Below are 25,520 nucleotides of genomic sequence, written 5' to 3' on the forward strand. Positions count from 1 at the left end.
TTTTGTAACCCTCACCCAAGAATATGTTTTTATTGATTTGAGAGGGAGAGGAAGGGAGAGAGAGAGAGAGAGAGAGAAAAAGAGAGAGAGAGAAAGAGAAACACTGATGTGAGAAAGAAACATCTGTCAGTTGCCTCCTGTACTCACCCCAACTGGGGATCGAACCCACAACCTGGGCATGGGCCCTGACTGGGAATCAAACCCACAACCTTTTGGTGTACGGCTCGATGTTCCTGCCCACTGAGCCACCCTGCCAGGGTGAGTTTATTCTTCATTTAACTTTTAAAATACTGCTCTGGTTAAGTATTAAAATAAAAGCAATAGCAGGCAGTGAACATTTGATGATTATAACCCTTCGCTCATTCACCGCTGCGTATAAAATGCCAGCAGAGCGCGTTACTCACTGGCCCCATCAGGAGGTCTGATGCTGAACGCGACCCCTAGGACGGTGGTCACCACTCTCACAGGCTTCTTCACTGTAAGGGCCCCTCTCTCCAGGTTTCCACCAACGTCCACCAGTCTCTTCCATTTCCTTCTTCTCAGGTAGGAATTATTTTCCAGTAAAGATTGTTTATCGGGAGAGAGGAAGCCATTCTCAGGAAGGTCTGCCTCACATTCAGTGATGAGCGGACCTTTTCCCTGTGGCCCCTGACACACTGGCATGCCTTCGCTGAGCACACCCGTAGCCCTTCCATTCTAGTAGGAACCCTCAGGACATTCCCATTGGATTAGTTATGACTCCATACGAAGGTACTAACTTTGTGCTTCTGTCTAAAGCAAAGCTATCAGGCAGATTGTTTAAGGATCCATTAAATAATGACACACTGGTGGCCTGAAGGTTATGGAGTTTACCTGTCTAGTGACACGAGAGGAAAACACAGGTGAGTTTACAGAGGATCTTTCTAGGAGAGAGAAGCCGTCGGTGGGGAGGGAAAGAAGAGTGAGGATCTCGAGCTCTTGAGGTCTCCAGTTAGTCATTTCTTCTCAGGCAGGCAATTCCATGAAACTAACATAATGTGCTCTTGGATCCTATACAGATGGCAATCAGGAGTTATTTCCCTGTGAAGTCTGTGGAAGACGCTTTGCAGCAGATGTTCTGGTAAACATAAAGACATTTTGTAGATGTGTTTCACTGGAGTTAAATGAACTGTCAAGTTAGTGAGGAGGCCGCAGTGGCAAAGATTGAAGACAGATGTGGAGGGAAAGCGAGGGGAGAGGAGCACAGAACCCGCGGCTGGCAAGACCGGGGGACACTGAGGCTGCCCGATGCTGCCCCATCCGAAGGGGAACTTATTAAACCTGGTTCTCTAACGGAAAGGATGCCAGAAAAAGTATCTTGGCACAGCTGAGTGTCTCATGAGAGGTTTTGGCTGTTTCTCCTTTTCTATAAGCATCAGAAATCCAAATTTTTAAGGCCCAAAGCACCAGGGAAATTAGCTAGTCGAGAGGAATGAACATTGAATTTGGAGCATCTGGAAACTTGGCTTTAAGCTTCAAATTTGTCACTAATTCTGACAAGTCCTTTAACTCCCCTCTGTTCCCTGCTTTGCCACGTATGAAGACAGCCCTCCGATTTCAGGGGCCTTAATGTAATTTGAACAAAATGAACGTAAGGCCTTTCTCAAGATTGAATTGTTAAACTAATTTCAAGCGAACTGCATATCACGTTTCCCGACGGATGCCTGTAAGGTGGAATAAAACTTGATTTAGTTCAAAGTTAGGGGATCAAGCAGGCATTTAGACCCCAACATTATGAAAAGACTCCCAAGAAAAAAAATGATTTAAAAAATTAAGATGATAATGCACTTGTTAGTTGGGACATTTTAGATCAAGGAGACTTACACTGAACTACAAGGGTTTGGACTATAAGCCTGACTACGTTTGAGGCAAAAGACGACAAAATGAGTTTCGTAAGTTTTATTTCTCTGGGGAATTAAAAACATGAAGTATCTGTTCTTTTAATTAAGTGCCGTTAGAGCTTCCTGAATCTAGAAGGGGCGCTCCAGGGCCTCTTGTGGCCTGTCACCCACCAGAGTGCTGCCTTGGCCTTGGCCTTGGCCTTGGCCTTGGCCTTGGCCAGCCCGGGCCACCCCGCCACGGGAAGGGGTTTGAGACCTAGGAGGTACCCTTTGAAGGGGGACCACTAAATGTCAAGTACGTCTCGGGTGCCCTCAAGTTTTATTTCCTAGCCTATCTCTAGACTACAGAGAGCATCGGATCAACTGATCTGGTCTTTCTGTCTCTCTCCTTTAGTTTCAAATGGTATGGCTTGTTTATGGACAGGTGCAGTGCTTTCCCATGGGTCTGTGTTTTGTTGGGTCTGGACAAAGCAGCTATGTAAGTGACAGCTCTTATGAGTTACACAGCCACCAAGGAAGACGATTTAGAGCAGAAGGCGAAGATGTTGGTAGAACCTCACAGTGGTGCCGTAACAGACTCTGTAAAGATGGTGCAGGGGCAGGGCTCAGTGTGTTGGTTCCCTGCTCTCAGTACCAGAAAACCTGAGGACTGCCGGATGGAGAAAGAATGTTTTCCCTGCCGATCGTCTTGGAAATACTGTAACAGTTTTAAATTGAATATGATCAGCTTAGATTTGCTCGGAAACTGAATGACTTCCCTAATCATGTGGAACGTTCGGGTGAATTCAAGGAAAGCGTTTTTATCACTTAAACAGAATCAGTGTGTCTTCATGCATTTGTGTGGTGGTTCCAGTTGTCTTTTGCAGATGTTCTCAACTATTTCTCTGAAACCTCTCCGCTCCTATTCAGGAGTTAAGTGGTTTAATTTGCTGTATGCGGAAAAGTGGCCCATTTAAACTCAATTTTGAAATGCTGAGTGGGAAAAAGTGTTTTTCTGAGAAAGTTCTATTGGTAGGAAACTATGTTTCCCCTTGCGGTGTGCAAAGGGCTAATTCAAAAAGATGATAAAACCGAATATTAAGGTTGTTGGGATTCAGATTTCCTGTTCTATTACTGGATAGCTTGCTTTTGAAGGCAGGAGACAATGGAAGAAGTAATCAGCAAAACTTCATTGGTTTCCGTGAGTACCTGAAAATGGCTCAACGGTCAGAAATATTTATTTCAGTTTCAGCTACAAAGTTTGTCTTTTCAACATTAGTGAATGCTTACAAGAACCATTCAAACAGCCCAAGTGGTAGAGTTAAATGTGTAAAACCAAATTTGAAGTAAGTCTCTCTAGCTGTAGAGACCTTTTATTGACCTTGACCAAACATAATATCTAGTTATGTGTAACATGGGTGGGGGGAGCCAGATGGATTTGCTCTGCTGTGATTTGAGAGTTGGAGAATGAACTTGGCTCTGAAGGTGCAACTCAGTCACTGTAGTGGGAGCTGGCTGAGTACACTGCAGCATTACAAACTTGGTGATTTGTACATTTAAAAAAAATTAATCCCCACTCTTTCTTTTCTAGGAAAGGCATGGACCAATATGTAAAAAAATCTTCAACAAAAAGCGTAATCCTTTCAATTCCTTGAAGCAAAGATTACAGGGCACTGACATTCCCACTGTGAGGATGTCTCCTCAATCCAAGGTATTAGCAGTATCTTCCTTACTGTTCTTGATTACAGCCTTAAGTACATTAAAGCCTCTTTCTGGCTCTCTGGTTTCATTCCTGCTCGATAGAGCAATGTAAAGTCATGTAAGTATAATCCACCTTTACTGTTTTCTTTTTAATCACGCTCACTGAGATTTCCAAATGTATTTCAGATACTTTCCAGATGTGGCAAAAAAGAATCTTGTTTATACTTTCATTAGAGTAGCATTAAATCTGGCAATTAACTTGGAAGAAAGTCACTTTTAATCTTACATTTAAGTCTTCCTTTAAAGTTTTGTAGTTACTTTGTTTTCTGATTGTTATTTTGTGTTTTCCTTCACTACTGTGACTTGTAAGTTTTATTACTGTATTTTCCAAACCTCTTTTAGTACTTTTGAAAAACAAATTCACCTTCCCTCTCCAAATCTCACAGTCCTGTTTCCTGTAAATTCAAATCCCAGCTGCAAAAGAAAAAAGAAAATTATAATGGAGAGATATATAGTCTAGGTTAGTATATGTTGGTTTTATTTTTTTATAGCCTCAGCCTGTGAGAAAAGCTAACTGGAGACAACAACATGAAGACTTTATTAATACAATTCGATCAGCAAAGGAGTGTACCCTTGCCATGAAAGAAGGGCGGCCTCTCCCGCCTCCTCCCCCTGCGTCCATCAACCCAGGTGTGTGGCCAGTTTGAGTTGCTTTTGACATTCACTCTTAACCACTTGAGGCTCTGCTTAATTTTTGGCCAAATTATCATGCCTTGCCTCCTCCTATTTACTCTAAAAGTAGCACTAGGAATTAAATTATATAAAAGTAATTTTATCACACAATTGATCTTGTCTTTTTTTTTTTCAATTCTGCCTAAAGATTCTTTCTAACCCTGTACCAGTGTCATGGCATTGCCTCACTCCAGGGGGCGCCGTTTGCATCGTGGTTCATGAGGATGGAGCTGGGCAGAGCAATTGAAGCAGTTGCACAATAGCTCCCCAGTGTCAGATACCTACAGCTCTTTTTTACTTTTTGAGATACAACTCTCATAATATAAACTTCACCATATTGACCTTTTTTTCATCCTCACCTGAGGATATTTTTTCCATTGCTTTTCAGAGAGAGTGGAAGGGAGGGAGAGAGAGAGAGAAACATCGATTGGTGTGAGAGAGACACACATCGATGGGTTGCTTCCCGCTCTCACCCCGGACCAGCGCTGGGGGTCAAGCCTGCCACCAAGGCATGTGTCCTTGGACGGAATCTAACTCGGGACACTTCAGTCCCTGGGCCGATGCTCTAACCACTGAGCAACCCGGCTAGGGCTAACCATTGTAAGTTGTATACTTTAGTGGCCTACGGATTTTTTTACCCTAAACTTTTTATTTTGAAAATTTTCAAATCTACAGAAAAGAGGAAGGAATGATCACTCAATATACCTTCCACTGAAATTGGACAGTTGTTGACATTGTTGTCATATTGTCTCTCTTTCTTTTTTCTTTTTTTTTTTTGGCAGAACTATTTAAATATATTTTTTTAATCCTCACCTGAGGATATGTTTTTTTATGACTGATTTGAGAGACAGAGGAAAGGAAACAGAGAGAGAGAGAAAAAACATCGATCAGTTGCCTCCTGTACCCGACCAGGGACTGAACCCCCAACCTAGGTATGTGCCCTGCCCGGGAACCAAACCTGCAACCTTTTGGTGCACAGAATGACGCTCCAACCAACTGAGCCACCCGGCCAGGGCTCGGCAGAACTATTTAATAGTAACTTTCAAAATTTATGACACTATTTCAGTATGCATTTGCTAAGTATAAGTGCATTTTCCTGCATACCACAATATGATTATTGCACTTAACATATAGACTCATATTTTCCCAATTTTCTTAAGAATGTCTTTTAAAGCTCTCTTCTGATCCCCCAGCCACAATCCAAGATTCATTCAAGGTCTATGCATTGTCTTTTTTTGTTTATTTAGTCTCTTTTAATCCTGCACAACACCCCGACCTGGCCGATTACCTTTTAGAATTTCTCATGTTCTGGATTTGTCTGGGTTTTTGTTTTTGTCATGTGAGTGTTTAACTTGTTCTTCTGTCCTCCATCTCTCCATAAATTGGAAATTAGAGCTAGATGCTCAATAGGTTAATATTAATATTAATCCCTTACCACATACAGGATTTTCAAATATTTTCTCCCATTTTTGTGAACTATCTTTTCACTCTCTTGATGGTATCTTTTGATACAATAATGTTTTAAATTTTGAAAAAGTCCAACTTATCTTTCTTATTGTTGTTTCCTAGCTTTTGATGTCACCCCCCCCCCCCAATTATTGCAAAATTCAGTATTGTAAAGCCTTTTCCCCATGTTTTCTTTTAACAGTTTTATGGTTTTAGCTCTTACACTTAGGTCTTTGATCCAGGTTGAGTTAATTTTTGTATGTGGTGTAAAGTAAGATCCAAACTTCATTGGAAGGTGGATATCTAGCTTTACATGTGGTTATCTAGTTTTCTCGGCACAATTTTTTGAAAAGGCTGTTCTTTCCCCATTGAAATGTTCTGGTACCATATCAAATGTCAATTGACCATATGTGAGACGGTTTATTTCTGGGCTCTCTCTTCTATTCCATTTGTCTATATGTCCCTCTTTCCTAATGCTAGTACAACGCTGTTTTGATTAGCATAGCTTTGGTAGTAAGTTTTGAAAGCAAGAAGTGCGAGTTCCCCAAGATTGTTTTGGCTACTTGGGGAACTTTGAGTTTTCATATGAATTTTTAGAATTTTTTTTTTTAATTCCTGAAAGTGACATTGGAGTTTTGATAGGGACTGCATTGAATCTGTTCATTGTTTAGGTATTGTCTTCCAATCCATGAACATGAGATGTCTTTCCATTTATTTATGTCTTCTTTAATTTCTGTTAGCAACATTTTATAGTTTTCAATGTATGAGAGTCTTTCCCATCCTTGGTTAAATTTATTCCTAAGTATTTCACTCTTTTTGATGTTATTGTAAATGGAATTATTAACTTTCTTTTCAGATTTTTCATTGTTAGTGTATAGAAATACAACTGACTTTTGTGTATTGATTTTGTATACTGCAACTTTGCTGAATTTTATTAGCTCCACCAGTTGTTTTTTGGTGTGGAATCTTTATGGTTTTCTACATATATGATTACATCATTTGCAAAGAGAGATAATTTCACTTCTCCCTCTCTAATTTGTATGCCTCTCATTTCTTGTGTCTAAATCTTCTGGCCGGAACTTCCAATACTATGTTGAATAGCACTAGCAAAAGAAGACATTCTTGTCTTGTTTTCCACGGAGAATAATGTTAGCTGAGGGTTATAACTGACTATTTAAGCATAAATAATAGCATATTGTGGGGATTATAACATGTGGAAGTGAAATGTATGAAACCAGTAGGACAAGGTTGAGGAAAATGGACACACCTTGTTGAAAGGTCCACATTATACAGGAATAGGTATAGTATTATTGGATGATAGAGTATTATATTGTAAAGATGCCTATTATAAACCCTAGAGTAAACACCCCAAAATATTGACATATAGCTAATAAGACAATATATGGAGTGGAGATAAAATGAAAAAAAAAAAACCACCAACCTCATTCCAAAAGAAGACAGAAAAATAGGAAAATGGAACAAAGGACAGATGGGACAAAGAAAAATAGCAGGATGGTAGACTTCGAACTAATTCTATGGACAATTGTATGGAAATGACCTAAAACTTCAGATAAAAGGCGCAGATTGTCAAACTAAATAAAAAAGCAAGGTCCAATTGTATTCTTTCTACAAGAAACACACTTTAAATATAAAGACACAAATAAGTGGGCCAGGCAGATGAATTGGTGGCCCCATGGGCCAGGAGAGGCAAGGCCCTTCCTAAGGGACAGCTAGCAGCCACTGCCTCAAAGCAGCGCACACCCAAGGCTGCCAGATCTAACTTCTCAGAGGATGGCAGAAATGCAGATTTCCTGATTTATAAATAGAAACTCTTTAGAATCCTCAAGGTTGAATCTCAGGTTAGAAGTAAAATGCTGGTTTTCTTGGAGGGTGAGAAGGACCAGGAGGGAACACACGGGGGATTGCTGGGGACATTGTGTCTTATCTGGGCTGGTCGCATGGGTGTGTGTGGTTTGTGAACATTTCACAGAGCCATGCACTGATGAATTGTGCCTTTCCTCTCAGATAAAAAGGTAAAAAGAGAAATAAACACCAGCAATGTCAAAACGACTGTTGACTAGCATGTTTAAAGCATGGGAAAAGATACACATCCAATAATAATCATAAAACTGCAGTGGCTAATAGTAATATCAGGCAAAGTAAACTTCAGGCAAGTATGGTTAGCAGAGATCGTGATTAAAAGATATATTCATCAAGAAGATCTATCAGTCCTAAACGTTTATGTACCTAGTGACAGAGCTTCAAAGAAAATGAAACAAAACTGATAAAACTGGAAGGAGAAGTAGGAAAATTCACAATTATATTAGAAGATTTTATCATTCCTCTCTTAGTAACTGATGAAATAAGCAGCAGGAAAATCAGGGATATAGAAAACTTGAACAACAGTATCAACCAGTTTGACCTAATTGGTATCTGTGACTATACTGTGACACACAGCAAGAACAGACTATAATTCTTTCTCTTCAAGTGCATACAGAATTTTCACCCATAGACCACATGCAGGACCACAAAGTGGGTCTACAAGTATTAAATCTAAAAGGATTAAAATCATACAGACTATGTTATTTGACCACATTAGAATTAAATTAGAAATTTTTACGAAATTAGCAACTCATTTATAAATAACCCATGGATCTAAGAAGAAATCACTAGAGAAATGAGAAAATATCTTGAATTGAATGGTAATAAAAAAAATATCAAAATTGGTGGGATTTAGTTAAAGCAGCACCTTGAAGGAATTTTATAGCTTTAAATGTTTATATTAGAAAAGGAAAAAGTTTAAATCAATTACCAAGATTTCCTGGATGCTCAACCACTGAGCCATACCAGCTGGGCTGAACTGGTATTTTCTTAAACATAGACTTAACTCTATAGCAACTCCAATCCTGGTTATTTATGCAAAAAAATGAAAACACCTCTTTAAAAAATTAATATTCATAACATTATATAGCATAAACTGGAACAGACTAAAAATGTCAATCAACAAGGGAATGGATAAACAAATTGTGGAATATTTACAAAGTGGAACACAATTCAACAGTAAGAAGAAATTGCTACTATACATGCAGCAGCATGGATGTTCTACTATATGAAATTATAGCATCTTTAATGTCTAAAATAGATCTTTGGTTCCCTGAGACTGGGTTTGGGGCAGTATTGCCTGAAAGGGTACAAGAAAGCTTTCTCAGGTGATGGAATTGTTCTATATTTAATTGGGGTAGTTACACAAATATAAACATTTGTTAGAATTCATTCAACTGTACATTCAAAATAGGTGCATTTTATTGCATGTAAATTATTTCTCAAAATTTATTTTTTAAAGTTCAAAAAACTCCTGTATAATCATGCTATAAAAATCATCTGAAAAATAAGTCATTTGAATATCTTTACCAGATAATAATTTTAGCAAGTGCTTCACTTTTGCTGGGTGCTAATGAGAATGCAGTTAAAATAATGTGTTGTCTTAAGATGTTCAGTAAAAGAGCTACGGCCATGATTTTGATAACGATTTGGCAACAAGCTTCACATAACAAAACAACTTTTATGAGAAATACTTTATTTTAATAGCAGAAGCTCTAGGGTTGGGCGACTGCTTATGATTCGTTAGTTGAATAAGTGAAACCATGTCAGATGTCCCACTGTGTGAATTTCTGTCATTTTCACATTGAATTTAAAATGCAGGGATTATTTTCTTAAATAAATAATTCCCTATGTAAGGCCTAATCAAACATACAATTTATTTCTCTGCCCTTTACAGTTTCATGCTAAAATATAGTGTTGTAATTGTTTCCTGTGTCCTTACTATACTTGTATGCGCCAAACAAAATTATTATATACAATAGCACATTTTAATTACCGTTCAGTTTTGATTGTTTGGGGACTTTATATTAGCTCATATATTCTCAGGCTTAAATAGTAGGCAATGTATGGAGCCATCACTAGAGTTACATATTATATAGCCTAGGATGCACAAGTTTGCAAGTAATTTCCTTTTTTTTTTTTTCCCCAGCATGATTCCCTTTTTCATGACTCAGTTTTTGTGACATGTATATATTTATTCTAATTCTTACTGAGTTAAGTAGGTCTGCCAATCATTCAACTTTCCCAGATGTCATAAGAGTTTATGGGGACAATGATATTGAATATTTATAAGTGGGATTTTCTCTGAGGCCTGGGACATTGGGTCACCATTGTCACAGGGCTACATAGACATGTGTACTCAACAAAATGCTTGCATTTTAAAATGATGCTTGCTTTTCTACTTTCACTTATTTTTAATGAGATCTGACCATCCTCCCCATAGTCCTTATAAGAATCCATCTGTAGTCAGACTTTTTAATTTAAATATGTTTTTATTGCTTTCAGAGAGAGGAAGGGAGAGATAGAAACATCAATGATGAGAGAGAATAGAATCATCCATCGGCTGCCTCCTGCACGCCCCCTACAGGGGATTGAACCCGAAACTCAGCCATGTGCCCTGATCAGGAATCGAACCCCGATCTCCTGATTCCTGGGTCGACGCTCAACCACTGAGCCACACCGTGCCAGGCTGTAATCAGACTTTTAAAACCACCATCTATTGAAATCAATAGCCCAAAGTGATTTTTATGACATTGTGACTGATAGAGGCAGAGATGGCTCAGGCAGAGATGAGAGTAGAGCGTGTAGCTCAGTCACGCTGTGTTCAGATTATTGTTGCTGAAAAATCCCTTTCCGTCCTCAGAGTGGTTGAGGCTCCCTTTCTCTGCCCCCTAAGTTAGGGCTCCTGGGGGACCCAGCGCCGCCTCCTTTTACAGCCTACCTCGCAGACGGTGACTGTCCGCTCCTTCACCGCGTCCTCAGTCCCCTCTGAGTCTACTGGCCGGGAAATGCACTTCCCCTGTCTTGTCTCCGTGGTGGCATCTAGTGCCACACGCACAGACGGGCAGCAATGAACGAGCGAACAAGCGACGCCGTCGTGGCCATAGTCCCCTCTCTGCCTGCGCTCAGCCGGGTCTATGGTGGCAGCGTTTCTGATGGAAGCCTTGACTTTCCAGCCGGTAAAACTGAAGAAATACCCACCCAGCCACGGGCCGAGTTCTGGATGGTTTCCCACGCCGCTGTGAGTTCTGCAGGATAATGACACCTTGGGCTTTACTTTTTCTAAGTAGTTTCACTCTTGCTGGATAGTTGGAAACACAAGCTCGCTGGGCCTGTTTCCTGACAGCAATGGTGTGCTCGCCCCCGCCCGCTGTGCCAGCCCTGGTGGGGTTATTTTAGTGACCTTTCACAACAGCCCGATGAGGTAGGTGATATGTGGGTACTGGGGAAATCGAAGCTTAAGGAGGTTGAGTAACTTGCCCAAGTTCACACACAGCAAGTGAAGAGCTGGGGCTGAAAACCAGTCGGGCAGGCGTCAGAGCCTCCACCGTTTCCCAATGCTGCCCTATTTTATTTTTTTCAAGGAATTTATCACTGTGGGAAAATGGTGTGTCTGTATTGGAATGCCTAGGCCTTGGTTACAGAGACATCGTATGTATCACCTGGCGCAGAATAGGTGTTCAGTATGTATTGGGTTAATCATGAAGCACTGCCTTCCAGAGTGAATAAAAGGTTAGGGTGAGCGCTAATCTCTTATTTCTTCCCAATTTCTTCCAACCCTTACATTTTATGAATGTTCACTTTAGGAAATGATTTGTTAAAATGGAAAGCTCCCCAAAGTGCTTTACAAGTCGTTTTCAAAAGACTTAACTTTGAAGACATCACTGCCTTAAATATCCATCCACACATGTAGGAATCATATATTTTTTTAAATTTATCTTTATTGTTGAAAGTATTACAAATGTCCCCCTTCCCCCCTCATTGATTCCCTCCACCCCACACCCCCCCCTCCAGGCCTTCACCACACTATTGTCTGTGTCCATGGGTTATGCATATGTGCATGTAAGTTCTTAGGTTACTCTCTCCCCATCCCCCCACTCACCCACCCCTGCCTTCCCTCTGAGATTCGTCCGTCTGTTCCATGCTTTTATGTCTCTGGATCTGTTTTGTTCATCGGTTTATTTTGTTCATTAGATTCCACATATGAGTGAGATCATGTGGTACTTGTCTTTCTCTGGCTGGCTTATTTCACTTAGCATAATACTCTCCAGGAGCCACGGTGCTGTCTTGTAGGGTACGAGATCGTTCTTTATTACAGCTGCATAGTATTCCATAGTGGAGCTGTCCAAGGAGACGCTTGATATGATTTCAGTCTTCTTGAACTTGTGGATATTTGTTTTGTGTCCTGACATCACACATGCAGGAATCTTGACTGACCCAAACCTCCATGCAGAGTTCTAGTCAGTGCTGTCTCAGACTCTTCCTGGGGGGAAGCCTCCTCTCGTGTGGCTCATATCGGCTTTGTCTTCCCTTAAGGAGAGGCACCTAAAACAAAACAAAACAAGCGCCGCATCTCCCTCTGCTTGCTTTAGGGAGGGGTAGGCTCCAATCTGGCTTTGCCGTGAGCATCTCCACATTCTAAGAAGACCGTGGACCGTTCTCACTTCCCGTTCCTCTCGCTGTCTAGTGATGCAGATGAGAGCCAGGTTGGGATGACTGGGTATGCCACAGACCCGCCCAGGACCTGGCGCCACAGAGCTGCCTGCGACGTTGTTGTTTTTTTCTTTTTTATTGAATTTATTGGGGTGACATTGGTTAATAAAATTATGCAGGTTTCAGGTGGACAATTCTATAATTCATCATCTGTGTAATGTATTGTGTGTTCACCACCCCAAGTCATGTCTCCTTCCATCACCAGGTATCCCCCTTCCCGTCCCCCACCTCCCCCGCCCCCCTGCCTGCGACATTCTAGCCCTGGAAACGGAAGCTGTTCCGGGGCCACCTTCCAATCACGCCTCCTATCCTTTCCTCTTTTTTTGAATCCCCATATTTTCTCCTTTTACAACCTCCTTCCTTTACCCCCTCTCTCCAGAGTTCAGTGAAAAAAATCTCTCACTGCAGAGTCAGTGTCTTTCTGCCCGTGACATTGGTTTCAAATCCCGTCCCCGAAACCCACATTCCGGGACATCTTATCTCCCTCGTAGCCCCATAAGCTCTTGCCTGTGTGTCTGCCACGCCCAGCACCACAGCCTGGGCTCTTGCAGCTTCTGTGTCCTTTCGAACCATCGATACTAACATCCTGTGACTCCACGACTACCTTTTACATGAAGATCCACTCAATAATTCACTTAATTGGGAAGTTCCTAAGTATAATTTATGCAAACGTTTAAGGGTGCACTCTTAATTGGAGGAAGTGCGCAGGGGAACATTCTCCCCCGTCTGTCGTTCGAGCCCTCGCTGCCTGCCCCCAGAGAAGGGGGCCTCACACCAGGGTTTGGGACCTTGTTCTTTCATGAGGGAGCAGGGTTCATATCCTATTTATTTCATTTCCTCTAGCCTGGTTCAGAGTTGTTTTTGAAACGCTAATTGCCTTTTGCTGTTATCTTCACATTCAGATTATATCCAATGCCCATATTGTTTGAGGAGGTTTAATGAAAATGCAGCCAGTCGACATATTAATTTCTGCAAGGATCAGTCTTCTCGCCGAGTCTTTGACGCAGCCCAGACGGCGGCCAAACTGGCGTCCAGAGCGCAGGTAAATGGCTCTCCCCAGGGGCCGGCTCAGGTGCCCTTGCATGCCAGGGGCAGGCAGGTAGTTTGGTGGGGAACCTGTTACCCATCCTGGGAAATGTCAGCATCGCCATAGCTGATCACTGTCGCTTGTCCTTATGGGTCTGGGCTCCTTTTGAGTTCCCAGCTTACCATACCTTTGGCTGTTATAGAAAAAAAATATTTCTATGGTGTTTGCAGCTTCTTTGGATGAAGGCTTGAATATATAAGTAATATTTCTATAGTATTATGGTAAAGCTCTGCCTGTCCAGCAGTGGTTATCAGCCCTCACCCCGTGGAAAAGAATTGGGAACCTAAAGTGGAGCAGGCCCGAGTGACGGGAGCCACCACAGGAGACCAGTCCCACAGGCCGAGCGTGTTGCTCTTTAGAGGAAGGTGTTAAAGGCCACAGAATCAGCAAGTCAAAGTGGAGAAATGGCAGCCACTGTCATAGAGACAAATGAGTAAAATCACAACTTGACCAGGAAGACAATAGATTTATAAAAACAGAACCGGAGCCAGCGGAGAGCTCCGTACACATCACAGGTCCCAGGGACATCACTTACAGTCTCGCATGAAAACTGTTAGTCATAAACATGGCTCAGACACCAGGAAAGATTAACTTGGTCTGAATACTTAGAGTATGAAATATGTTCAGAAAGATTTCCATGAAATCCAGTACCTCATGGGAGTGGGACTCCCCAACCTTAGCTCAGCCCATGGCTAAGGAGTGCGCGCTCTAGTGCGCACATATTAGACAGTTATGAGTATCTGCTCTGAGCCTGGCCCTGTGCTGGGTGCTGGGTGCTGGGTGCTGGGTGCTGGGTGCTGGCTGATTCAAGGGAAGAGGGGGACTTGGGAACAGTGCAGTAGGGAGATGTGGCAGTTGACAAGTATAGGAGCACAGCCGAGAAAGAGGTCACGGGGATTCATGGCGGCTTCAGAGAGGAGCAGACATGTCCCCCTACAATGTCAAATGGGTTTGCCGGCCTAGAGTCAGGTCGAGAAGGGCGTTATGCCCAAACACCCGGCTTGTGGCCTGGGAGCCCAGTGTGTGAGGGATGGGATGGGACAGGCCGGGCCGGCCTCGGGTCTGGAAGGGTTTAGGTCAAGGGCTTTGAGTCAAGGGCTTTAGGTCAAGGGCTTTAAGTCAAGGGCTTTGAGTCAAGCCGGTTCAGAGAGGAGGAGAGGAATGGAGTGGAGAGGCGCCCCAAGTCTGAGGCCAGCCAGCCCGAGGGCCAGGAGGCGGGCACGGTGAGGTCCCCGGGGGCCCGAGGAGTCCTCCTTGACCTCTTGCCGCCACTTCTTCCTACTATGCTTCTGCTCTCTCTCCTTTCTGACTTTCTTGGCTTTTCTGGCTAGTTGTCTATTGTCAGCCTCATAGGCAGTGTTGGCTGGTTGAACAGCGTCGGCGGGAGTGACATGGAATTGGTTTTTCAGAAAGACTACCCTTGGGATTAGTGGTCAGGGTGGACTGGCAGGAGAACGGTTAAAAGCCACGGCCACAGGGAAAGGGTTAAGGGCTGGAGTGAGAGGACTAATGGGGGTGACGGGTGGGGGGAGAATTTAAGAAATAATTGATGGGACTGCGAAGGTGATCGGACATAGGGTAAGAGGACCAGGATTGACAAGAAGGTTTTCAGCCCCAGAGCCTAGGCAGATAAGTAATACTGTACATCGAAATAAAGGACACAGGAGGGAGGGGTGGGTGTGTTGATGGGAGCAGGCAGGGTGGTTATGATAAATATAGTTGTAGAGATTCAATCTTTACACCTGACATAGGATGGGAGGCTGTGCCGTGTAGAAAGAGCCCAGATCCTGCACTCGGGGTTTGCATCTCAGTCCTATAATTCACTATCTGCAGGTAAACTCGGTCAAGTTAAACTCGGTGAGACTGGCTCTGGCCGGTGTGGCTCAGTTGGTTGGGGCGTTATCTCATACACCAAAGGGGTGATGGGTTCGATTCCTGGTCAGGGCACATACCTGGGTTGTGGGTTTGGTCCCCGGTTGGGGCACATGCAGGAGGCAACCGGTCAGTGTATCTCTCTCTGTCTCTCTCTCTCTCTCCCTCTCCCTCCCTTGCCCCCCCCCCCCAAAATCAATTTAAAATTTAAAAAAAATTTATTTGAGACTCACTTGCATCTGTACCTTCCTGAGTTGTTGGGAGGATTATGGATAACACAAGTAGGGGTCCTCCCACTCTCCTCTTTCCCCACCACCCCACCCTCCTTCCCCCCTCTGGGAGTCCTTTCCTGTGGGTGGGATAGACACCCCGATTTTGAGGGGATATGATTGCTTTGGGCTTCAATTCAACTTCATTTTGGAAAGGATTTCTCAGTATAACTCTCCCTCCGCTTTCTAAAGCACTAAAGGGTGCGGCCCATTTCTTCGAATGGTTCTTCTGGCCAGTCCACGAAGTGAGCTGGGGTTTGGTGGGGCCAAAGGGAGCACTGGGAAGCAGCAACGGAAGTGCTTTTTATTCCTGAAGGAGGCCAGCTGGCCGTCCTGACTGTAACCAGTGACTTGGCCCCGTTCCGCGCCTTGTTTTCCAGAGCTAAGTGGTGATTGGGAACACAGAAGAAAAATTGCCTGCTTTCTGAGTAAACTCACTGTCGAGTGTGTCTGAACAGCAGGGCTTGTCTTCCCCATGCCAGCCTCGCCACGCTGGGGCCCTGCCTCATAGTGGAGCCTATTCAGAAGTGGGGCAGAGAGGGAGGGGCCGTTTCAGTTCTGAAGGGCTGTTAACAGCACAGCTGAAATGTGTTTCTATTTTAAATAAAATCAACTTTTAAAAAAAAAAGTGTTATACCCTCTGAAAATAGCCCTGTTTGTTTGCATGGGGATGAACTGCCTGCTCTCCTCTCATAGCTGGCCTTGCCTAAGCGAGAATTCTCACTTGAGTAACAGGTTATCTTTATGCAGTTTCCATGGAGATGGTGGTGGGATGGGTGGGGAGGTACCAAGGGGCGACCAAGGAACCCCTGGTCCGCGCTCTGCGTTAATGCAGCTACTCTGCCGCCGCGGCCCAGCAGGGAGGGCGTGGTGCGGCGATGCTGGAATTCCATGTTTAAAACACTTGCTGCCTGCCAGTGTCTGTTTTTCTTCTCTGTTCGTGTATTTAAAAACAAACGCATCTTCGAGTGTAATGAAGAACTGAAATGTCCCATTACTGTCCTTATCGACATGAGTGATTTCTTGTCTGCATACAACTATTTGTACAGGGTTAATGCATCGAAGTTCCCCGAAAGGCTCGGTTATGGAGCGAAAGCTCCTAGACCCTGACGTGGCTTTGAGCGCCAGCAGGGAGGTTAGGAGCCAGGCTGACTAAGGCACAGGGTGTGTGTGCCCCCTCCCCGGGGTGCAGCAGGTCCCCGGAGATGACTCCGGTCGGCTGCTGGGTACGTGGGGAGCTTTACTCCTGTGTGCTACCTGAGGTTCTAGACCTGTTCCCTCTCTCTCTCTGTAGGGCAGGGCTCAGATGAGTCCAAAAAAAGGACCGACCGTTACCAGTGCCGTGGGAACCCTGCTACAGAACAGGGCCCTTGAGGCCCTGAGAGTGAACCCCGCGAGGCCAGGTAAGTCAGAGTGAGCGCTTCAGCTCTCCAAGGACAGGGTCAGAGGCCACCGCCGTTGGCTTTGGGGTTCGTGGGCAGTCGGCAAAAGCTGTGATATCCAAGCTTGCTTTTGGATATAAAGATACGTGGGTTGGTTTGAGGTTAAAGCTTATTTGCCAAGAGGGAACAATTCCTAAACTGTCAGGTTTCGATCTGATTACAGCAGCAGCAGGGTCTAGAACCATCATTCTCTGATGAGTAAAATTGAAAAGAGATGAAGAATGAGAGATGACAGCTTATCAGATGTATTGAAAATAAGGGAAGACCATCTCGGAGAGATATCTGTACGCCCATGTTCACTGCAGCGTTTTTCAAGTAGCCAAGATACAGAAACAACCTAAGTGTCCACTGACGAATGAATGGATAAAGATATGGCACATAGTATACACAACGAGGTATAGTCAGCCGTAAAAAGGAAGTCCTGTCTTCCCTGACAACGTGGGTGGACATTGAGGACTTTATGCTAAACAAACTTATAAAACAGAGAATAGAATGATGGTTGCCATGGCTGGGGGTGGGGTGGGGGAAATGGGGAGATGTTGGTCAAAGGATACAATCTTCCAGTTACAAGATGAGTAAGTTCTGGGGATCTGATGGACAGCATGGTGACTCTAGTTAGCAATACTGTATCGCATACTTGAAAGCTGCAAAGAGAGCAAATCTCACACAAAAGTTAACTATGTGACCTGATGGGTGCTAACTAACTTCATTGTGGTAATCATTTCGCAGTATCTTCATATCTCAAATCATCACACTCTACCCCTTAAACTTACACAATGCATATTCAGTTATCTCTCAAGAAAGCTGGAAGAAGGAAAAGAAAAGGGGAAGAATTTCCTTTCCAGGACTAAATAATTTCTTCAAAGCAACAGGCAGGCATAACCCCGTCAACAGGACTTACGTAGAAGCTAGACCACTTCATGAAGTCTTCACCATAGTCCCCCAAATGTTTTCACTTGTGAACAGAGAAACAGGCTCGGAGGATAGGTTCTTTGTTCTAAGCACACACTGGTAAACAGCAGAGCTGGGTTAAATCTCTACTGTGCTCTCCTTCTTCTTCGAGCTGCTGTAATAAATGTGGCATGCTTCTTTATTTATGATAAGCATGCACTGGGAAGGCAAGATGAATTAATTCATGGCCACGTGGCACCTCTGATCAGGAGTCTTATTTTTCAGGTATTATCAGAACCAGAGTAAGAACTGCCAGTCTCACAGTTCACAAACAGCACAAGAAAGTTGATTATTAGTTTTTAAATTCCTTATGAGTTGCTTATCATGGGCTAAAAATTGAGTTAATATCTTAACATTTCCCCATAGACCTGTAAATCCAGGCTGCTAGTTTTTTCCTGATCTGTGAAAACTTAACAATGAGGTAGGTTTTAGTTTTCACACACCCACAAAGAAATCAAATTATATATGTATTTGTTTGGTAAAACTTTCACTAACAAGTTTTTTTTTCCCTAAAGTATAATGATTAATGTCCTTCAGAAAAGACAGTTTCTTTATATTATGGTTGCTTTTCTTAGTTTTTCCAAGAATATGTTATAATGCTTCCTTTCCAGTAAAAAGCACTCCTTTGAGTTTGAGGTCAAAGCTTATTTGCCAAGAGGGAATATTTCTTAATTCATCAGGATTAGGGAACTCTGACAACGTGCAAAGTCAAGTCCAAGTACAGCAACAGAGTCTCAGACCTCTGTTCCCTGGCCTAGTAAACTTGGAAAGAGATTGGGAATGGGAGAGGACAGCAAGCCAGGTGCAGTGTTGAAAATAAGAAAAGAGTTTCCTTCCTTGAACTAAGTAATTTTTAAAAAATCAGCAGCAAGGCCTAAGTGAGAACTCAGAAGTCCTGTGTCTCAGTAAATTAAGCAGAACATTATAAAGACGCCATTCAGATACACTAGAAAATAGATTAGTAGGCCAGTAGATCTAAGCAAAATGGTATTGTATTTGCTTTTGACTAGGTAATGGTGGTTGATAACCACTGTGATGTTGCTAAGTAAAAGGCGAAGTTTTTAACACGGCCCACACTGGGTTCTATCCCACCACCTGACCTCACCCGTCATTTTCCTACTGATCCATCGCCTGTGGCTTCTGTGTTGTTCCTTAAGCATCACAGGCCTGCCTATTCCAGGTCCAGGGCCTTTGCACTGTCTGCTGCAGCTGCTGAGAACCAAAACACTCCCCCACTAATCTGCACTGCTCACCCCCTCGCTCCCTCCAGTTCTTTGCTGAGTGTCACCTCCCAGTAAAGCCCCCCAACCACTGTAGCTTTTTTAAATTAATTAATCCCTCGATAGTTTTATAAAAATAGCATTTTTCACCATCTAATATTCAGTGTTCATGTGCTTGTCCCCCCTCCCTCAAAAAAAGGAATGTAACTTTTAGGAAGGCAGGGATCTGTGTACTCTGCCTATTTTGCACAGTCCTGCCACATCCCTACCTGTTAGAATTGTTCATGGCACATGTGAGGTGTTGAGTAATACTTTCTGAATGAAATGTATGGTAAAAAGTAGGTATCTTGAGTCTGTAATTTCTCACTTAAGTTATTGGCCTATGCATAGAATTACCATGTTAATTAGCTTTAAGAGATAGCATTTTGATTTATTTCAGGCTTAAGATACATTTTCCTATTTTTTTTCAAGATTTTGACAATTTTTATTGGATAAAAAGAAAACCCTGAGGAATACATTTGAGAATGGTTGGGTCGGGGTGAATTTGTTGATTTGAATGCACTGACTAGAGACTGTGTATTCAGTGTTTTCGCTTGAACCACCAGGCATGGCTAGAAGAGTTTGCAATGATGGTTGACTTTGTGCAGAAGACAGGTGGACTTAAGATGCATTTTCAATTTAATTTCTTGTCCTTTCCTGTAGCCTCACCTGCTTACATTTAAAACAAAAATCACCAGAGTCGGTGTGTTTTTAAATTGGGCACATTTCATTCAGGGCCTGGGAAGGAAGCAGAAATATATTGGGTGGTGAGGAGGGAGTGAATTCTCAAAAATGTTGAAGGCTTGGAGAAAAGCGCTGAGTGCCTTCTGCTAATGTCAACAGGCCAGTGTGTGAATGGGATCCCCATGTGCTGTCCACTGTATTTGCTCTGGTCAGGACTCCTCTATCGGCAGTATCGATGAGGGTCCTCTAAAGCTTGTTGTTGTTGAGTTTTGCTATACCTCGAGTGACAATCAGTAGTTTAGGCCACTTATTGTCACTTGCCTTCCACGTAAGTCCTATGTCTTTTCATCTAGGTGGTAGCTAACCCCCTAAAACTCTGGCTTTTCACTCTTCAACTCTCTTGAGTAAAAGAAGCATCTAGTATCTCCCAGGTATAACATTTTGTTCTAAATCCACAGTCAAGGGAGATACATGTGTGTGAGTCAAAATCCTTACCCACCCGGAGTCTTCGGAGAAGATGTGCGTGTACAGGAGAGTCTGATAGGAGAGAGCATGTGATGAAGCCGATACACAGCTGCCAGGGATGTTTAAGAAGATTCATTCAACACATAATTATTATGCATAGTTGTTTCTTATGCCCCTGGGTTCTTAAAAGTCTAGGGGGATAGCAGTCAATATTTAACAGTGGGATGTAAACTAATATTTAGCAATGGGATGTAAAGGTCCTAAGCGGACACAAGAGAGAGATCGACTCTGCCCAGGAGGCTTTATGGAGGAGGCGACAGCCTGAGAGAGGAAGCTCCCTGGAGGTGGAGGCATTTGAGATGAGCTTTCAGGATGAGCTAGATTTTAACCGGTGGAGAAGAGTTGCAAAAAGATTGAACAAAGATATGAAAATGAGATTGCAGAGGACAAACTGTGGAAACGAATGGCCCACTTGGCCAAAGCACAGAGAGGAGTAGGGGTGTGACTAGAAATTAAGGTTAGAGTGGAAGGCTGGCCCTGGAGCCAGGAGGGCCGAGGTGGCTCGGCCGGGCGCCCAGGCTATATGTGATTCATGCTGACACTGTAAGTTAGGCAATTAGGATGGCCCAGGAACTTTTCATTTCTAGCCACTTTAATTTTAGCCTGCAAAAACGTATTTTGAGAAAGAGCATTTTCAAAAATTATCCTGTCGGATATTAATGCTTACTGTAAAAAGTATTGGAAAATGGAGAAAAAATTATATAAAGGAAAAAATCATCCAAAATGCACATCCTGACATGGCTGACCATTGTTAGCATTGATATGTCTTTCAATTTCTTTTTCCATTTATAATCTTCCTTTTTTCTGTTTTCTTTTTATCAAAATTAGGATCATAGTCCGTGACATCCTGATATTTTTCACTAACAAATTTTGAACATTTCCCTGTGGCAAAAGAGTATCTTTAAAAACATGTCACAAGAATACAATGTGACTTATTTAGCTGCTTTCCTGGTGTGGAACAGCTCAGTCGTGTCTGCTTTCTGCTACACTAAATAACTCCCTTCTTCGTGGACAGTAGTGCACACTTAACTGTACACTCTTGTAAGCACTTCACATATCAATCCTCCTTTAATCCCCACAAGAGGGTAAATGTACTATTCATATCCCCAGTTTATAGATGAGAGAAGCACATAGGAAGTGGTAGAGCCAAACAAATCTTTGCTTGGGGAAAACTGGGTCAAAAAATATAGACATTAAGTTCTGGCTCTTCATGTACTTTCACAAAGAGTTTAAAGTTCGGATGCTAAACAAGTTTATAGCCTAGTCAGCAGGTATCTACTGGTGGCCGTTTTCTCCAGGGCTTTTGACATAAGAGCAACTGATTTGCTGGGAAGGTGCCTCTGAGCATCTGCACCTCCGGTATCTTTACACAGAGAGACGCGGGTCACTGCGAAGATGTAGTTCTGGGTTCGAGAGCTGTGCTGCTTCCTATATTTAGTGAATCGCGTTTTTTAACTCTGTTGGGTGGGCTCCGTTTTTGTTTCTGGGGCCAGTGGGTTTGATCAAGTTGAGCACCTTCCCTGTGCCAGCCTCCTCTCCTTATCTAGCTTCACCGTTCAGCAAATGTAATGAGCGTCAGAGGGGCCGTTGCTGATCCTTTGGAAGAAATAAAACTTGCAGCCCTTTGGGTAAAATGAACACTAAAGCTCTTTCTATTCCTGTGTCCGTTGATAGTTTGATTCACGGTTTCCTTGGGTTGTTTGGTTACTCCCCCTTCATACAACACGGGAGGCCTCTAGGACAGAGGGGATTTATTCCCTTTTGCAAAAAAAAATGGTTTCTCTGAGAATCCTGCCCCATACCATGTGATCTAAAACAGACTATGGTGTGCCTGTATCCATAAACCGACCTCTCCATACCTAACAGAGCTGCTGGACACAAAGGAAAATAGTCCTGTTTGTGAAGTGAGTCCATTGCTACGTAAAATATCCGGGTGAGGGGGTAGGGTGGGGGGCAGGAGGCACCCCATGCTTCCGTAAGGCTTCTCAGACCCTTTCTAGCATGAGAGCAGATAAAGAACTGAGGCAGGGACCACTCAAGGTACATTCTGAGAGTCAGAGCAGCGGTGGGGAGAGGTGTTGGGAGTCAGCTTGTGTAAATGGTGGGCCACCTGAGGTGGCCGTGCAAAGGGCCCACCCATGGGTAAGTGAAGGGCTAGGGGCAGGGGGCAGAAGGCTCCTGAGACAGCCCCTGGTCTTCCCTGTTATTTGGCCCAGGATAGAGACTGAGTATTTGTCTATAGCTACAAGAGCAAAACAAGACTTTGAGCCGGTGCGCGGATTTCACAATCATTCCTCTTTTTTCCTTGCTAATGTTTGCTTTTACATAATAACAAATCTGTTTATGTCTGTAAAGGATTAGCCATGGACCCTGCTTCTGGAGCAAAACTCAAACAAGGATTTACTAAATCTTCTAAAAAAGATTAACTCCCTAGAGGCCAGGTAAGAAAAACAAACAAACGCTAATCCAGGTGTTGGTCATCTAACGTGCAGGATACAGTGAGTGGGCCTTAAGGGAAATGACCCCGTGGCAGGCAGACCAAAGAGAAATATGGGCAAGCCCTGAGTTAGGTTAACAAAATGTACGCTCTTGAAGCACACTCTTCTGTTAAACCTATAGTTGGAAATGATACTCAGTTTGATTCTTGACTTAAAGGGTAGCGGTTCTTCATTTTCAGCTGGACGGCGACTGCCTGGGCCCTTTTCCAGACACATAGCCCCTCAAAAAAGACAGTGCCTGAGACTGACACGAAGTAGGATTCGGATGAAGTTGGAGACATTTTCAATACCGTGAATTGTTAAACACAATTGAAACTTTAGAGAGGCTTATATTATTTAACTTTCTCAGTGTGGAAGCAACGGAGTTGCAGGAAAGGCCTTTTCTTTCTGCTTTCAGACTGGCTCCCTAAACCTCCTCAGCATGGACAGCTGGGGTCCCCGGAATGCCACCTAAAAGGAAGGAACCGCAGAGGTCTGTTTAGATGCCTGTGATTCCTCTGGAGACATCATGTAGAACACGGGAAAACTAGCCTCCAATTTTCTTATTTGCTCCCTTCAAAATATTCAAAACCAAATCATTAAACAATGCATTAATCTGTATGATAATACTTGATTTAAAGATTCACTTGAAGCATTTTTTTTTAACGGGACATATAATAGGCTTTTTCAAAAATGTTGCTTTGATATTAAAACTTTTAGTGAAACAGTCTTTGAGTATTAGCATTATTTACTTCCTAGGAAAATTGGTTTTTGCCCAGCTTCGTTCTACTTAATAGCTGTGAAATCCTAGCTTTGATATTTGCTTCTAATAAGCATGAAACTGGAATTAGTAGCAACTCCTGTTTTTAACGTCCGTCTCTATACCGTGTAGAATTGTCTCATACACCAGGGCACACAGCTGCTTTGGGGGGACACTGCAGTGGCGGGAACGGGTTACAGTAACCGTCCCACCCGGTGGGAAGCGTGTCTGCCGCCTCAAGCCACGGATCGAGCGTGGCCCAATCAGAAGCCAGCTGTTCATCTCCCCGCTGGTGTAGGCAGCTCTGTGGGGAGGTGGTATCCCAACTATTTTTCTTTGTTGCCTTGGGGCTTAATAAACTCTTTTTGTAGAGTCATTTATACCTAACTCGTGCATTTTAATCTAATAATTTTTATTTCTTCTTAAACTCGGGGATTTTAATTAGGAACCAAAAGCCACGTTTCCTGCCTAAATTTAAGTAGGAGAACCCCCAAGCTACTCCCACGGGTAATGCAGCAAACACAGCACATCTGAAATGCCCGGGATCAGTGTTTGGGGGTCAGATACTATGTTTCATGCTCAGGAAACCCAGGTGTATGTCCTGGAACTGAGGACTGCTGGGCCAGGTGAAAGTATTTGTGGACACTTCTGTAAATAGATCTTGAGGGGATTTAGCCGAGGTGAGCCGCTCCTCTCCCTCTCGCTCCAGGAGATTGCCTTCCTCGGAGAGGTGAGGGGCTCTGGGAGCTGACTTAACGTCCCAGAGCCTGGAATTCCACCGACAAGGTAACCGGCGTCCCTTTGTCTTATTTCCTGCCCCCAGGTTAAACCGTTCCACAGTGACAGCCCCATCCCAGGTAGCTTTCCTGAGACGCCTCTGGCCCTTTACTGTCCAGCACTGGCAAGGGCTGGAAGCCAAGGTTTGTCACATTTGGCTAATAGGCTTCTTTTATTTATTTTTCATTTATCTTTATTGTTGAAAGTATTATGGATGTCCCCCTTCTCCCCCCCCCATTGACTCCCCCCTCCCCATTCCCGCCCCTCCCCAGGCCTTCACCCCACTGTTGTGTGTGTCCATGGGTTACGCATATATGCATTTAAATTCTCTGGTTAAACTCTGCCCCCCTCCTTCCCTCCGAGATTCGTCCGTCTGTTCCATGCTTCCATGTGTCTGGATCTATTTCGTTTGTCAGTTTATTTTGTGCATTCGATTCCACATAGGAGTGAGATCATGTGGTACTTGGGCTTCTTTGATGAGCAAATGAACTCAAGGCTTCCCTTTCTCTACCCCCCTCCCCCCCACCGCCGCTTATTTAGAGGTAAAACAAACAAAAATAAACAGGCTTGTTGGATTTCGGGGTGAGGAATACTTTGTGAAGAAATCGCACTAAGGAATAAATAAATTTCTAACTCACGCTAGAAATGAATGGTAACCACCACTGTAGAACTGGCCCAGGGCAGACTCAACTTCAGTAGCTAGTATTCTGACCTGTATATCAGAAATAAGTTTGTAACATAGAAGGATTCAGAATCTTATACAGTAATTTTTAGAAATAAGCTCTTAGTGTTGTGAATTTAGCCAACGCACGCAAGCTTCTATCTTAAGTCATAATTCTACTCAAAAAAGTTGGTTTCTAGTAGATGCTGAATAGAGGTCAGACTAGTAGTTTCTGTGGGGAAGCAATGGCCAGGAGGGGGCATGAGGGAGCCAGCGAGGGAGCTGGGAATGTGTGTCTAGGTCGGGGTGGTTAGGCGGTGTAGCTGTAACAAATCAAACACGCCATTGTCAGGATATGTAAAGTTTATTATATGTAAGATATATCTTCATATAGAAAGCCTCTAAACACAAAAGACAAAGCTTTTAAAAAAGATTAGGTTGCATA

General features: G+C 43.3%; 1 protein-coding gene across 1 annotated transcript; it reads left to right on the plus strand.

The window, feature by feature from the left end:
• Positions 1 to 203: 203 nt before the first annotated feature.
• On the plus strand, positions 204 to 23,603 carry ZC2HC1B (zinc finger C2HC-type containing 1B). The gene is made up of 8 exons (XM_081140635.1): positions 204 to 258; positions 1,038 to 1,099; positions 3,430 to 3,549; positions 4,091 to 4,229; positions 13,214 to 13,353; positions 16,834 to 16,942; positions 22,756 to 22,841; positions 23,296 to 23,603. The coding sequence occupies exons 1-7, from the start codon at positions 228 to 230 to the stop codon at positions 22,824 to 22,826; spliced, it is 672 nt and encodes a 223-aa protein (XP_080996761.1). The 5' UTR covers positions 204 to 227; the 3' UTR covers positions 22,827 to 22,841; positions 23,296 to 23,603.
• The last annotated feature ends 1,917 nt before the right edge of the window (positions 23,604 to 25,520 follow it).

Source organism: Miniopterus schreibersii (genome assembly GCF_964146895.1).
Source record: "Miniopterus schreibersii genome assembly, chromosome: 6".
NCBI classification, from domain to species: Eukaryota; Metazoa; Chordata; class Mammalia; order Chiroptera; family Miniopteridae; genus Miniopterus; species Miniopterus schreibersii.

Bases quoted from the DNA above. Each gene is read 5' to 3' on its own strand.
- ZC2HC1B (XM_081140635.1), top strand. From the start codon at position 228: ATGTTCCTGCCCACTGAGCCACCCTGCCAGG. The intron at 259-1,037 runs GTGAGTTTATTC...GATCCTATACAG, and splicing joins CACTGAGCCACCCTGCCAGG to ATGGCAATCAGGAGTTATTT. The intron at 1,100-3,429 runs GTAAACATAAAG...TTTCTTTTCTAG, and splicing joins GCTTTGCAGCAGATGTTCTG to GAAAGGCATGGACCAATATG.